Here is a 15,524-nt window from a genome sequence, read left to right as displayed (position 1 = left end):
AACACAAAAACCTGTCGTAAAAAGTACTAGTTTCCTAAAACTTTTTGATGTTAATTGCAGTTGTTAGCAAACTCGAAAAGCGATAAATGCAGGTACTACATAGGGCTACTCCTCCTAAGGAAAACCAGATGTAACACAAAATGTGAGATAGAAAATCGCTATAGTAACTGAATCACAAACCCTGGTTTGTTTCAAATTGCTCGTAGATAATATAAAGGAGAATGGAAACTTACGAAAGTTCTCAAAAACGGACGTTTATTTGCGTTTATATACAATGAAGTTCAGTGGTGAGGTATACTTTGGCAGAATTATGAACCACAAACGCTGATATGCTACAAATTAAATTACGATTCCACAACACTCATACCACTAACTTACGAAAATATAGTTTTGTAACCGCCCGAAAATTCTGAAACTAACCTATTTCTCATGTGACTGTACAATGAAATTAGAGAAAGATTGTTTTGTATGAGGGTAGCCCTACTGTGCTTAAAATTTTTAAAAGAGCGCAATTTACTTTAAGCCAATAATGAACGATAACAATACTTCTTTATCGCGGGGCTTGCGAATGCTGGAAATTTCACAATGTATCATAATACAAACGGTTTTGGTACAATCAATGAAAGATTATACAGAAGAAGCGACACGAACAGTAAAATATGCGAATATAGACAGCGAGTTACTGGGAGGATTGAACTTTAAATTTTTGTCCCAGGTTTCACAATGAACTCATCTCTTTCGTCGGAATCTCTATCAGTTTTTTCACTGGCGATGTCACTTCCTTCCGAATCCCGGTTTATCTGTCAATTCTGACACACCTTTTTGTCAACAGATTCACTCCGTACACCTCTCGGGTCACTGAGACCCCATTCATCCAGAAGTTGTATAATGTCATGTCTGAGATTTGCTTTCAGGCTATTTATGAAAATGTGTAGCATTCACATTCAGAAAAATGTATAGCATTCACCCGAAACGTGTGTATATATATATATATATATATATATATATATATATATATATATATATATATATATATATATATATATATGTTAAGGAATGCATCATAGATCCAATTATGTGAAACTTATCTTAAACGGAAGGAGGGTACATATAAAAATCAAGAATAAATTAGTTCTTGTAGTTGCAGCAGTATGACCAAAAATGACTTTTTAAGTAGGTTACTAGAGGACTCCCCGGTTACCTAGAGGACTCCCCTTGGTATTTAAAGGTTTAAGAAATATCTCCCGCCTTTTGAAACGACCAGGAGACCTCCATGAATCGTGGTAACTTCAGTGTAATTATTGTCGTTACTAAAAATGTCATTTGTGTTCGTTTCCCGGACTATTTCTTTCAGTTGTACAATTTTTATACTCCAGTTTACATCGAGCTATGTTAGTCGGCAGTGACACATTTTGTGTGAGCAGCGATTGCACATGTAAGCACTCACAAACAGCAAGGAAATGCAGTAATATTCTGTTTCCGATTGGTGTGGTGAAATTTTGTAATTGTGATTTGGTTTTCACATGAGAGGACTGTCGAGTCGGTTTACAAATAAGTCAAATAAGTTGAAACGTTCTTTCAGGCTGGATTGCAACCAGCGATCTGTGTAAATCATCTTTTAAATTCGACAATCTGCCGAGTTACCGAATAATTTGTGTGCAGTTGAGTAAAATGACAATTTTCATTTAGAGTTTAATTTCGCTGAATGATCCTATCCTTCCCTGTAGCAGTGGGAAAGCATATCTCGGAGGTGAATCAATGTTAACTTCACAGCGCAACATATTTCTAATTAAGTTACTGAAATTTTGCATCGCCGTGGTGGCAATTTGCTGGTGCAGTGCAACCACATTTTATGTACGTTTTCATCCTCAGGAATACTCGAAAATAACTTTTCAGGAATTTTTATAGACGTATTTCTACATTATGATACTATATACCATTTGTAACCCGTTTTCCGAAACGTAAATTCTAAAACAAGACATCACTGTGAATTAGCCTTATGACAGTCGAAGCTGCGTACTAGCCAGTGACGTCACGGGCATCACATGGCTCGAATAGAGCGTTTTAGCGGGCTTTAAAGTTAATTGAATTTCATTTCCGTTTTTATAAAAAAAAACTGGAATTCAAGAGGAATGTATGTTAGGAGCATAAAATGACATGATTATTCATTTAAGACAATCCCCGGAAAGTAGTGAAATACCTTATTGTGAGGTACCAATTAGGTTTCTGTCAGAATACGCTGATGCTTTAGCTCCATACTTAACAATCATATAAAACCATTCGCCCAACGAAAGATCCGTAGCCAAAGACAGCAAAGTTGCACAGGTCACACTAACATTCAAGAAAGGTAGTAGGAGTAATCCACTAGATTACAGGCCCATATAGTTAACGTCGATATGCAGCAGGATTTTCGAACATTTACTGTGGTCGAACATTATGAATTACCTCGAAGAAAACGGTCTATTGACACACAGTCAACATGGGTTTAGAAAATGTGGTTCTTGTGAAAAACACCTAACTCTTTATTCGCGTGAAGCGTTGAGTGCTATTGAGAAGGGATTTCAGATCCATTCCGTATTCTTGGATTTCCGGAAGGCTTTTGACACTCTACCACACAAGCGGCTCGCAGTGAAATTGCGTGCTTATGGAATATCGTCTCAATTATGTGACTGGATTTGTGATTTCCTGTCAGAGAGGTCACAGTTACAATTACAATTACGAACAACTTGAAATGGAAGGTTCAAAATGTTCAAATGTGTGTGAGCTCCTAAGCAGCAAACTGCTGAGGTCATCGGTCCCTCTACCTGCAAGATACTTAAAACTCTAACTTATTCTAAGAACAACACACAGACTCATGCCCGAGGCAGGACTCGAACCTCTGGCGAGAGGGGCCGCGCAGTCCGTGACATGGTGCCTCAAACCGCGCGGTCACTCCGCGCGGCAAAGCGGAAGGAACACATCGAAAATGTTGTGGTTCAAAAATGGCTCTGAGCACTATGCGACTTAACTTCTGATGTCATCAGTCGCCTAGAACTTAGGACTACTTAAACCTAACTAACCTAAGGACATCACACATCCATGCCCGAGGCAGGACTCGAACCTGCGACCGTAGCGGTCGCTCGGTTCCAGACTGTAGCGCCTAGAACCGCACGGCCACTTAGGACGGTTGAAAATGTTGTGGGGAAGGCTAACCAAAGACTGCGTATTATTGGCAAAACACTTAGAAAAGTAACAAACCTACTAAGGAGACTGCCTACACTACGCTTATCGGGCCGGCCGGTGTAGCCGAGCGGTTCTAGGCGCTTCAGTCTTGAACCGCGTGACCGGTACGATCGCAGGTTCGAATCCTGCCTCGGGCATGGATGTGTGTGATGTCCTTAGGTTAGTTAGGTTTAAGTAGTTCTGAGTTCTAGGGTACTGATGACCTCAGATGTTAAGTCCCATAGTGCTAAGAGCTACTGGAACCATTTGAGCCACTACGGTTGTCCGTCTTATTTTAGAGTACTGCTACGCGATATTGGATGCTCACCAGATAGGACTGACGGAGTACATCGAGAAAGTTCAAAGAAGGGCAGCACGTTTTGTATTATCGCGAAATATGGGAGTGTTACTGAAATGATACAGGATTTGTGGTGGATGTCATTAAAAGAAACGCGTTTTTCCTTGTGACGGAATCTTCTCACGAAATTACAATCACCAAGTTTCTCGTCCGAATGTGTAAATATTGACACCAGCGTATATAGAGAGTTCAAATGGTTAAAATGGCTCTGAGCACTATGGGGGTTAACATCTGAGGTCATCAGTACCCTAGAACTTAGAACTACTTAAACCTAACTAACCTAAGGACATCACACTCATCCATGCCCGAGGTAGGATTCGAACCTGCGACCGTAGCAGTCCCGCGGTTCTGGATTTAACCACCTAGAACCGCTCGGCCACCGCGGCCGGCTACATAGAGAGAAACGATCACTACGGTAGAATAAGGGAAATCAGAGCTCGTACGGAAAGATACAGGTGTTCGTTCTTTCCGCGCGCTGTACGAGATTCGAATAACAGAGAATTGGGAAGGTAGTTCGATGAACCCTCTGCCAGGCACTTAAATGTGATTTGCAGAGTATCCATGTAGATGTAGATGTACGCCGCGATAAAGACGCAAATTTGAATACAGCGAACAGACACTTCAATAGCCGGACGGACGGTTGACACTTTTAGTGAATAAAAAATTGGGCACGAGGGAGATTTGAACCCGGGACTCCCCCTTCGCAACCCACCACCGTCGCCACATGACCATAACTCCACGGCCGTCCAAAATCGCTCAATCTTGCATGTATTGATCTTGGATCGCTCACTGCTTCTGTTTTGTTTCCTTTTTCCACAGTTGAGTACACCTTCTTCCTGTTTTCATACTTGGATCTGTGTTCAGTTTTGACAGGCTATCCGTTGGACTATCTTAGCACTAAATCTGAGGTGGATGCGATGGGGAGTTTGCCTTGTAAGTACCAGACGTGTCGAGGTGTTCACCACGTCTCTTGTTATCAAATACTTTCGAGCTTTGCCTCTGTGATATGGGCATTTGCATGCATTTATTTACACTAACGGAACAATTCTCCTGTCGGCGCTTAAAAAAGGCGGAAGTGCTTCTCTTTAAAAGACTCTAACATTAAAGTAGAGAACCAGCTCCTCAATCCTCATTCTGTCAGCCTGACCAATAATTTTGGTTCAAATGGCTCTGAGCACTATGGGACTTAACTGCTGTGCTCATCTGTCCCATAGAACTTAGAACTACTTAAACCTAACTAACCTAAGGACATCACACACATTCATGCCCGAGGCAGGATTCGAACCTGCGACCGTAGCATTCGCGCGGTTCTGGACTGAAGCGCCTAGAACCGCTCGGCCAGCGAGCCCGGCTACGTAGAGAGAAACGATTACTACGGTACAATAAAGGAAATCAGAGCTTGTTCTTTCCGCCGCTGTACGAAATTCGAATAAGATAATTGGGAACGGTCTAAGGCGCTGCAGGCATGGACTGTAGGTCTTCAGAAGAAGTAGGTGATTTCAATTCAGTTCCTGATATTCTATCTCTGCAAGTTGGATTCGACATTACTGTGAAACTCTTCTACCTGCAGAAAGACAGATGCTATTGGGAACAATGTGCGAAGAAATCGCAAACAAACGTAATTCAAAACTTCCTGGCAGATTAAAACTGTGTGCCCGACCGAGACTCGAACTCGGGACCTTTGCCTTTCGATGGCAAGGTTCGCAGGAGAGCTTCTGTAAAGTTTGGAAAGTAGGAGACGAGATACTGGCAGAAGTAAAGCTGTGAGGACGGGGCGTGAGTCGTGCTGGGGTAGCTCAGTTGGTAGAGCACTTGCCCGCGAAAGGCAAAGGTCCCGACTTCGAGTCTCGGTCGGGCACACAGTTTTAATCTGCCAGGAAGTTTCATATCAGCGCAAACTCCGCTGCAGAGTGAAAATCTCATTCTGGAAACATCCCCCAGGCTGTGGCTAAGCCATGTCTCCGCAATATCCTTTCCTTCAGGAGTGCTAGTTCTGCAAGGTTCGCAGGAGAGCTTCTGTAAAGTTTGGAAAGTAGGAGAGGAGGTACTGGCAGAAGTAAAGCTGTGAGGACGGGTCGTGACTCGTGCTGGGGTAGCTCAGTTGGTAGAGCAATTGCCCGCGAAAGGCAAAGGTCCCGAGTTCGAGTCTCGGTCGGGCACACAGTTTTAATCTGCCAGGAAGTTTCATATCAGCGCACACTCCGCTGCAGAGTGAAAATCTCATTCTGGAAACGTAAACAGTTTTGTCTCCACTGCTAACACTTAGCGGTACCACAAAGGCAACTGCTAATTATTGTTGATATTAAATGAGTTGCAAATTCGAGTGAACAGTAACTGTGACAACTGTGTGAGAGAAAGTATCGACGGAAAAAGAAATTCACTTTATAAATTACGATCGCGTTATGGCGCGTTATCTCTTTACTAGTGTGCCGTCGATCCGGAATATGTGCCCTCCGTGTTGCGCATGCGCTTTCCGCCACGGCTACGGCAGGGGTGCACACTTCTCTTGCTATCTGGCGAGATATTGGATTTGGCAAGCTTCAACATTTGTTTCTATCGCTGTATTCTTCTAATGTAAAAATTTTAGGGCATATTTCGACACACCGGACTGAACAGTTCCCTTGGGAGTTAATGTGCTAAATATTAGACGTTAATCACGTAAAGGAGAAAAAGATTAAGAAATACTCGAAATTATGCTTGAAGTGCTCTCAGTATAGAGCACTGGATGAGTGATTCCTGTCTTTATCTCAGAGTAGCACTTGCAACCTACACCCTCAGTTATTTGCTGGGTGTATTCCTGTCTCTGTCTTTCCCTACAGTTTTTGCCCTCTGCGTCTCCCACTAGTTCCATGGAACTCATTCCGTGATTCATTAACAAATGCCATATCGCCTCGCGGGATTAGCCGAGCGGTCTGGGGCGCTGCAGTCATGGACTGTGCGGCTGCTCCCGGCGGAGGTTCGAGTCCTCCCTCGGGCATGGGTGTGTGTGTTTGTCCTTAGGATAATTTGGGTTAAGGAGTGTGTAAGCTTAGGGACTGATGACCTTAGCAGTTAAGTCCCATAAGATCTCACACACATGTGAACATTTTTGAAGAATTGGGAAGGTGGTTCGATGAACCCTCAGCCAGGCACTTAAATGTGATTCGCAGAGCATCCATGTATAAGTAGATGTAGATGTTGTTGTGGTCTTCAGTCCTGAGACTGGTTTGATGCAGCTCTCCATGCTACTCTATCCTGTGCAAGCTTCTTCATCTCCCAGTACCTACAGCAGCCTACATCCTTCTGAATCTGCTTAGTGTATTCATCTCTTCGTCTCCCTCTACGATTTTTACCCTCCACGCTAACCCTCCAGTACTAAATTGGTGATCCCTCGATGTCTCAGAACATGTCCTACCAACCGATCCCTTGTTCTAGTCAAGTTGTGCCACAAACTCCTCTTTTCCCCAATTCTATTCAATACCACCTCATTAGTTATGTGATCTACCCATCTAATCTTGAGCACTCTTCTGTAGCACCACATTTCGAAAGCTTCTATTCTCTTCTCGTCCAAACTATTTATCGTGCATGTTTCACTTCCATACATTGCTACACTCCACACAAATACTTTCAGAAACAACTTCCTGACACTTAAATCTATACTCGATGTTAACAAATTTCTCTTCTTCAGAAACGCTTTGCTTGCCATTACCAGTCTACATTTTATATCCTCTCTACTTCGACCGTCATCAGTTATTTTGCTCCCGAAATAGCAAAACTCCTTTACTATTTTAAGTGTCTCATTTCCTAATCTAATTCCCTCAGCATCGTTGTTGTTGTTGTGGTCTTCAGTCCTAAGACTGCTTTGATGCAGCTTTCCATGCTACTCTATCCTGTGCAAGCTTCTTCATCTCCCAGTACCTACTGCAACCTACTTCCTTCTGAATCTGCTTAGTGTATTCATCTTTTCATCTCCCTCTACGATTTTTACCCTCCACGCTGACCTCCAATACTAAATTGGTGAAGCCTCGGTGCCTCAGAACATGTCCTACCAACCGGTCCCTTCTTGTAGGCAAGTTGTGCCACAAACTCCTCTTCTAGTCAATTTTGTTCAATACCTTCTCATTAGTTATATGATCTACGCATCTAATCTTCAGCATTCTTCTGTAGCACCACATTTCGAAAGCTTCTACTCTCTTCTTGTCCAAACTATTTATCGTCCATGTTTCACTTCCATACATGACTACACTCCACACAAATACTTTCAGAAACATCTTCCTGACACTTAAATCTATTCTCGATCTTAACAAATTTCTCTTCTTCAGAAACGCTTTCCTCGCCATTGCCCGTCTACATTTTGTATCCTCTCTACTTCGACCGTCATCAGTTATTTTGCTCCCCAAATAGCAAAACTCCTTTACTACTTCAAGTGTCTCATTTCCTAATCCAATTCCCTCAGCATCACCCGACTTAATTTGACAACATTCCATTATGCTTGTTGTAGATGTAGACCCTGTAAAAGGGGTTAGCGCCGACAGCGAGTGTGTCGGCGACACTGGACGTGCGACGTGTACGTGTGGTTTCAGCTGCCGGGCGCCGATCGCCAGCCTGGACTGCATGGAGGAGTTCGGCACGGGGGCGGTGCTCGGGTCGGGCGCTTCCGACCCGTCGGCGCCCGCGGCCAACACCAAAGAGGCGCTGCTGACGGGGGGCGGCGGGGGCGGCGGAGGCGGCGGCGGAGGGGGCGGAGGCGGCGGGGTCGGCGCCGCGGGCGTGGCGGCGGCGGCGGCCGCGGGGGCGGCGGGTGCGCTGGCGGCGGTGCGCGGTGGCCAGTCGGGCGGACAGCTGGGCGAGCACGCGGTGGCGCGCCAGACGACGGTGACGCCGGGGCTGCGCTACCGCAACCTCGGCAAGAGCGGCCTGCGCGTCTCCAACGTGGGGCTCGGTGAGTGTCTCCCGAGCTCCAGCAGTGGTGGTGTACCACAGGGGTCAGTGTTAAGTCCAATTTTCTTGTATTCTTTTGTCATCACTGAAGATGTTTGACTGTATATTTACCCTCAGTAGCTCAGAACTGCTCTAGCCACTCTGTAACACTACTGTCCCATAACGGTCACTGTGCGGCCTGCCCCAGCAGTGTTGGGTCCAATTTTCTTATGTTCTTTTGATATCGCTGAAGACGTTTGACTGGATATTTACCTTCAGTAGGTCACAACTACTCTAGCCACTCTCTGTAACACTACCGTCCCATAAGGGTCATTGTGCGACCTGTCCCAGCATTGATTGTGTACCACAGAGTATAGTGTTGGGTCCAATTTTCTTGTATTCTTTTGCCATCGCTGAAGACGTTTGACTGGATATTTACCCTCAGTAGGTCACAACTACTCTAGCCACTCTCTGTAACACTACTGTCCCAAAAGGGTCACTGTGCGGCCTGCCCCAACAGTGGTCATGTACCACAGGGGTCAGTGTTGGGTCCAATTTTCTTGTATTCTTTTGCCATTGCTGAAGACGTTTGACTGCATATTTACCCTCAGTAGGTTAGAACTACTCTAGCCACTCTCTGTAACACTACTGTCCCATAAGGGTCGGTGTGCGGCCTGCCCCAGCAGTGGTCATGTACCACAGGGGTCAGTGTTGGGTCCAATTTTCTTGTATTCTTTTACCATCGCTGCAGGTGTTTGACTGCATATTTACCCTCAGTAGGTCAGAACTACTCTAGCCACTCTCTGTAACATTACTGTCCCATAAAGGTCACTGTGTGGCCTGCCCCAGCAGTGGTGGTGTACCACAGGGGTCAGTGTTGGGTACAATTTTCTTCTATTCTTTTGCCGTCGCTGAAGACGTTTGACTGCATATTTACCCTCAGTAGGTCACAACTACTCTAGCCACTCTCTGTAACACTACTGTCCCATAAGGGTCACTGTGCGGCCTGCTCAGCAGTGGTGGCGTACCACAGGGGTCAGTGTTGGGAACAATATTCTTGTATTCTTTTGCCATCACTGAAGACGTTTGACTGCATATTTACCCTCAGTAGATCACAACTACTCTAGCCACTCTCTGTAACACTACTGTCCCATAAGGGTCACTGTGTGGCCTGCTCAGCAGTGGTGGTGTACCACAGGGGTCAGTGTTGGGTCCAATTTTCTTGTATCCTTTTGTCATCACTGAAGAAGGTAGGCTGGATATTTACCCTCAGTAGGTCAGGGTCACTGTGTGGCCTGCTCCAGCAGTGGTGATGTACCATATTCTTTTGTCATCACTGAAGAAGTTTGACTGGATATTTACCCTCAGTAGGTCAGAACTGTTTTACCTGCTCTCTATAACACTACTGTTCCATAAGGGTCGCTGTTGGGTCTAGTTCTCTTACATTCCTTCGTCATCATTGAACAAGTTAGGCTTGACATGTACTATCAACAGGTCAGAACTTTTCTAGCAGCACTGTGCAATTGCGGTCACTGTTGGTGGAGACTTCAATCTACCCTCGATTTGTTGGCGAAAATACATTTTCAAAGTCAGTGGTAGACAGAAAACAACTTCCGAAATTGTACTAAATGCTTTCTCTGACAATTACTTTGAACAATGAGTTGATGAGCCCGAACGAATTGTAAATGGTTGCAAAAACACACTTGACCTCTTAGCCACAAATTATCCTGAACTAATAGAGAGTGTCACGACGGATACAGCGATTAGTCAACGCAAGGTCATTGTAGCGAGGGTCAAAATCATATCAACCATAACCACTAAAATAAACGCAATATATATATATTTAAAACAGCAGATAAAAATTCGCTTGAAGCCCTCCTAAGAGAGAGAGTCTCCATTCCTTCCAAGCTAATTATGTAAGTGTTGACCATATATGGCCCACATTCAAAGCTATAGTATAGACAGCAATAGATAGATTCATATGGCATAAGTTAATAAGAGACGGGACTGATACACAGAGAGAATTTCTGTATGGTGCGAAAAGTGGCAATTAGCACTAAACAAAGAAAAGTGCGATGTCATCCACTTGGATACTAAAAGAAATCCGATATTTTGGATATACGATAAATTGCACAAATCCAAGGGCTGTCAATTCGACTAAATACCTAAGAATTACAATTATGAGCCACTTAAATTGGAAAGACCACATAGAAAATATTGTGGGGAATGCGAAACAAAGACTGCGCTTTGTTGGCAGAACACTTAGAAGATGTGTCAAACCCACTAAAGAGACAGCCTACATTACACTTGTCCGGCCTCTGCTAGAATATTGCCCCGCAGTATGGGACCCTTACCAGGTAGGATTGTTGGAAGACATCGCAAAATTGCAAAGAAGGGCACCTCGTTTCGTGTTATCGCACAATACAGCGAGAGTGTCACTGATGTAATACGCGAGTTGGGGTGGCACTCACTGAAACAAAGGTGGTTCGATGAACCCTCTGCCTAGCACTTAAGTGTGAATTGCAGAGTAATCATGTAGATGTAGCTGTAGATTTTGGGTTCATTTCATTCATCCATCGGCAGTGGACGAGGTAGACTATGGTATCTTCTCCAAACAGCTCAGAACTGCTGTAGCACTAGTAAAAACATTTCTGTTCCACAAGGGTCAATGTTGGATCCAACTCTCTTCATTTCATCTATTAGTATTAGACAAGTTAGGTTGTGATATCTATTCTTATCAGCTGAGAAATGACCAAGCAAGGTGGCCCAGTGGTTAGCACACTCGACTCATGTTTGGGAGGACGACAGTTCAGACCCATGACTGGCCATCCAGATTTAGGTTTTCTGTGATTTCCCTAAATAACATCTGGCAAATACCTGGATGATTCCTTTGAAAGGGCACAGCCAACGTCCTTCCCCATCCTTCACTAATCCGATGGGACCAATGGCCTCGCTGTTTGGTTCCCTTTCCCAAACCAACCAACCAGCTCAGAAATGCTCTAGCAGCATTATGTAACACTGGTATGCTACAGAGATCAATTTTGGGTCCAGTTCTCTTTTATTCACCTGTCAGTAATGGATGAGGTAGGCTCTGATATCTAGAGAGCACAGAACAAATCTGCCACTATTACAAAACACTTCTGCAGTCCTCAACAATGGGTCAAGTTCTCTTTCACTTTTCCATCAGTACTAGAAAAGAAAGCCTGTCATATCTAAACAGCTCAGAACTTCTTTAGCAACACTATATCATATTTGTGACTCACAGAGGTTACTCTTCTGTCCAGTTCTGTTTTATTTATCCATCAGTACTGAACAAGCTAGCCTGTCATATATGCATTAAACAGCTCAGAACTGCTCTAGAAGCACTGTACAACACTGGTGTTCCACAGGAGTCTATGTTCAGTCCAGCTCTCTTTTATTCATCCACCAGTATGGCACAAGGTAAGTGGTTATATCTACTCACAACAGTTCAGAAACACTCAAGCAGCACTGCAATACACTAGTATCGACACTGTGGTCAATGTATGGTGTAGTTACTATCCATTCATCCATCTGTACTGGACAATGTAGGCTGTGGTATCTACTATAAACAGCTCAGAACTGCTTTAGTAGCAGTGTGAATCATAGGGATCCCAAAGGGATGTGCTGGATCCAATTCTCTTTCATTCATACGTCGGTGTTGGACAAGGTAGACTGAAATATCTGCTCTAAACAGCCGAGAACTGCTCCAGCAGCATTGTGCAGCTCTCGTCTCCCACAGGGGTGAAAGACAGCTCCATCACTCTTCCATTACTTTGTAAGTATAATGGATAAGGTATACTGTGATACCTACTACAAACTCCTTCACCACTGTTGTACAACACCTTAGGGTCTACTCTTACATCCCTTCTTCTTTCATTCATTCATCTGTATTGCCTAAGCATGGAGTGATGTGTGTTTCAAACAGGGCAATAGTTCTCTACCAACACTATTTACAAGACTGCTGTTCCATAGGGGTCAGTCTTCGATCAATTTGACTCATCTATATGTTTGATAAGGTATGCTGTGATATCTAATTCAAGTGTATACAAAACTAGTGTCTCACAAATGTCAGTCTCAGGTCTGTTTCTCTTTTACTCATTCATCTGTATTGGTTAAGATATGCTGTGACATCTAGGTCAAACAGCTAAAAAGTGCTCTATCAGCACTATCCATAAACACTGGTGTCCAACAGCATGTCTGTCTTATTGCCTTACTGCCAGCACTTTTCTTTTTTTTATCATCAGTCCAGTGTTGGTTTGATGCGGCCTGTCATGACCTTTTCTCCTATGCCAACTTCATCTGTCAAGGGGATCTATTTGATCTTCTTCTTCATACATATGAGACTGATGGCTAGAGGCTGGACATCAGTTTTGTAAAGCACTACTACACAATTCTTAAAGAAAAATTGGAAGTAAGGGCCTTTGAAGATTAGAAGACTTTCGTCCTTCGTTAAAAATAAACCTTTGAAGTATTTCAACAAAATGGATGGTCCTCAACAGACTAGTAACTGAGAAGTTGCTGGTTCCATTCTGTGTTTAAGTTGTATGTTTATTGTGAAATGGAAATGTTATTTCACAATACTAAATTATAATTTCTTCGTAAATACGATGTAGTGTAACTATATTTTATTTTTATTATTAATGGCATGAAAATAACTTAAAATTTGATGTAGGCTGCGAAATGTTAAATGAAAATATTATATATATTAATACATTATTTAGTCTCTAGAAATAAAATATAGTGTTTTCATTTTATATTTGATGTTTTGTATTTTTGTAGCATATTTAAATTTAATATGAATAATCGCATATGCATGCAGTTATTAATTAAATTATGTACTTAATTGATCTCTATATATAAAACGAAACGTCCTGACTTACTGACACATCACCACCCAGCCCAAACTGCTAACAACAGAAACCTGGAGAGGTGGTTGCTCTTTGATCTAACACTGTAGCGATTGTTTAAGAAGGTATATTTCGAAATTCCTCTCCTAAAGGGCTAAAATTGGGGATGTGTGGGTTTTTAAACATATGTCGCTATTAAGGCAATTTTGAAGCCAGAACTGTGAAATTTGTTATGTAGTTCGTTGGTCAGAAATAAAGAAGTATGTGTTCCAGAACTTTCGGGAATTCGACTGCAAAGGGGTTGAAATGATGAGTGAACTTTTTTTTGATAAATCATTCTTAAAGAACTCCCAAAAACATTTTTATTGTCTCATCTACGAAAACTGGTATTTGACTTCTCAGTTAGCAAAAAAAAAAAAAAAATACGTATTTCATTGTTTTTGGAAGTTAAACTGATAAAGGGAGGAAACAGGGGATAAAAATTTTTATGAAAATACTTCGTTATTCAGAAACATTTATAAAGCTAAATGTATGAAAACTGGTATGTGAATTCTCAATTAGAAGTAAAGAAATATGCGTTAGACGATGAAAGCTTCTATGGAAATATCACCACAAGAGCTCACAAGGGTGAATTAACGAAGACCTACAACTCCAGCCACCAGAATCGCTTTTTGGTCAGAAGTAGATTCAGAAAAGACCGTACTTCAGCGACTATAATTAGCGTGAAAAATTTAGATGGTGTTGCAGTTCGTGAAATAAATCGAAGAAGGCTATTTAACAGTCAGCACGAGAAAGTGTCGTGGTCAGAATTGCAGAGAAAAGGAACCAGATCTTTAACACACTAATTTTTCTGTAGGCCTAATTTATATTTATAAAATTATTTTGTTATAATTACTATGCAAATGCGAGCAAAGCAATGGGTGCTAAGCCCAGTTAAATATAAACTAAGAAATAAAATAAAAATTAAAATGTTTGAGAATTAACTTTTTCATTTCGTAACAAATGTAGAATTTAAATAAAGAGAAATTTGCTTCTAGCAAGAATCGATCCAGGAACTTCATGCTTACTGAATTTTAACACTACACTTTTTGTAATATAAACATAATTTATTGTAAAAAGTAGAATGTGCAGTCATTTCTGCTGAGAAGCTTGTGTTTTCGTTCTACATTCTTCTGTCCATTTTAGCTACTGTTTTATTTCGGATTTTGTTTCCTTGCAAACCGCTGGTTTCTCAAAAATTTTGCATCCACACCCAGTGTTGATTCATGGTGGTATGTCTTTGGTTTCTCGCTGCTATTTCTGTGTGCTTTCCTATTTCTTATGATTCGTGTGATTTTTTTTTTCTTTGCCATTTTCAGTCACCTAGGTACTAAATCCAGCCAAATTCTCTATGTCCAACTACAAGACAAAGGCCGGCCTGAGTGGCCGAGCGGTTATAGGCACTACAGTCTGGAACCGCGCGACCGCTACGGTTGCAGGTTCGAATCCTGCCTTGGGCATGGATGTGTGTGATGTCCTTACGTTAGTTAGGTTTAAGCAGTTCTAAGTTCTAGGCGACTGATGACCTCAGATCTTAAGTCCCATAGTGCTCACAGCCATTTGACCCATTTTGAACAAAACAAAGTGTTATGAAGACATGCGATTCTATAAATTTCATAAAATGTCGAGATAAAACCCGAGTTCTTGACGTTTTGTCTATGAGTCCTTAACCATTACAGATTAATGGATAAAAGAGAAGTAGTCGCAACACTGACTATCGTGGAACATGAGTGTAGTATACTACTGATGAACTGCGGTTCATGTTCTAACCCATTCAACTGGAGTCAGTTTGTTGAAATTCTTGAAACGTCCTGAACTTAATGATGGTCAGAAACCTTCTTATCTCCAATGGCTATTTTTTTAGTGTTTAGTGTTTTCCTGAGTATTGTGTACAACTGCTGTAGGCATTTGATGTCTGGGCACTACACTTCAAATCCCATATGAAGATACTCTCAGTATTCTCTACTTGTCAGAGTAGAACTTGCACACATCTTCAAATTTTTGCTGGATGTATTCCAATCTCTGTCTTCCCCTACACTTCCCTTCGTCTACAGCTCTCTCTAGTATATTTCTGGCTATTCCCCGACCTCTTAATACATGACCCACCATCTGGTCCCTTCCTATTGTTTCTGTTTTGTATACGTTTTCTTACTCATCGA

General features: G+C 42.4%; 1 protein-coding gene across 1 annotated transcript in view; it reads left to right on the top strand.

The window, feature by feature from the left end:
- Positions 1–15,524, top strand: part of LOC126108168 (voltage-gated potassium channel subunit beta-2-like) — a 666,110-nt gene that overhangs the window by 559,999 nt on the left and 90,587 nt on the right. The window contains exons 3-4 of the mRNA XM_049913410.1: positions 8,122–8,264; positions 8,346–8,480. Of these exons, the coding sequence (XP_049769367.1) occupies positions 8,122–8,264; positions 8,346–8,480 (278 nt within the window). The remainder of the gene's footprint in view (positions 1–8,121; positions 8,265–8,345; positions 8,481–15,524) is intronic.

Source organism: Schistocerca cancellata, chromosome 11, assembly GCF_023864275.1.
Source record: "Schistocerca cancellata isolate TAMUIC-IGC-003103 chromosome 11, iqSchCanc2.1, whole genome shotgun sequence".
Taxonomy (NCBI): domain Eukaryota; kingdom Metazoa; phylum Arthropoda; class Insecta; order Orthoptera; family Acrididae; genus Schistocerca; species Schistocerca cancellata.
This window is presented reverse-complemented; position numbering and strand designations above follow the sequence as displayed.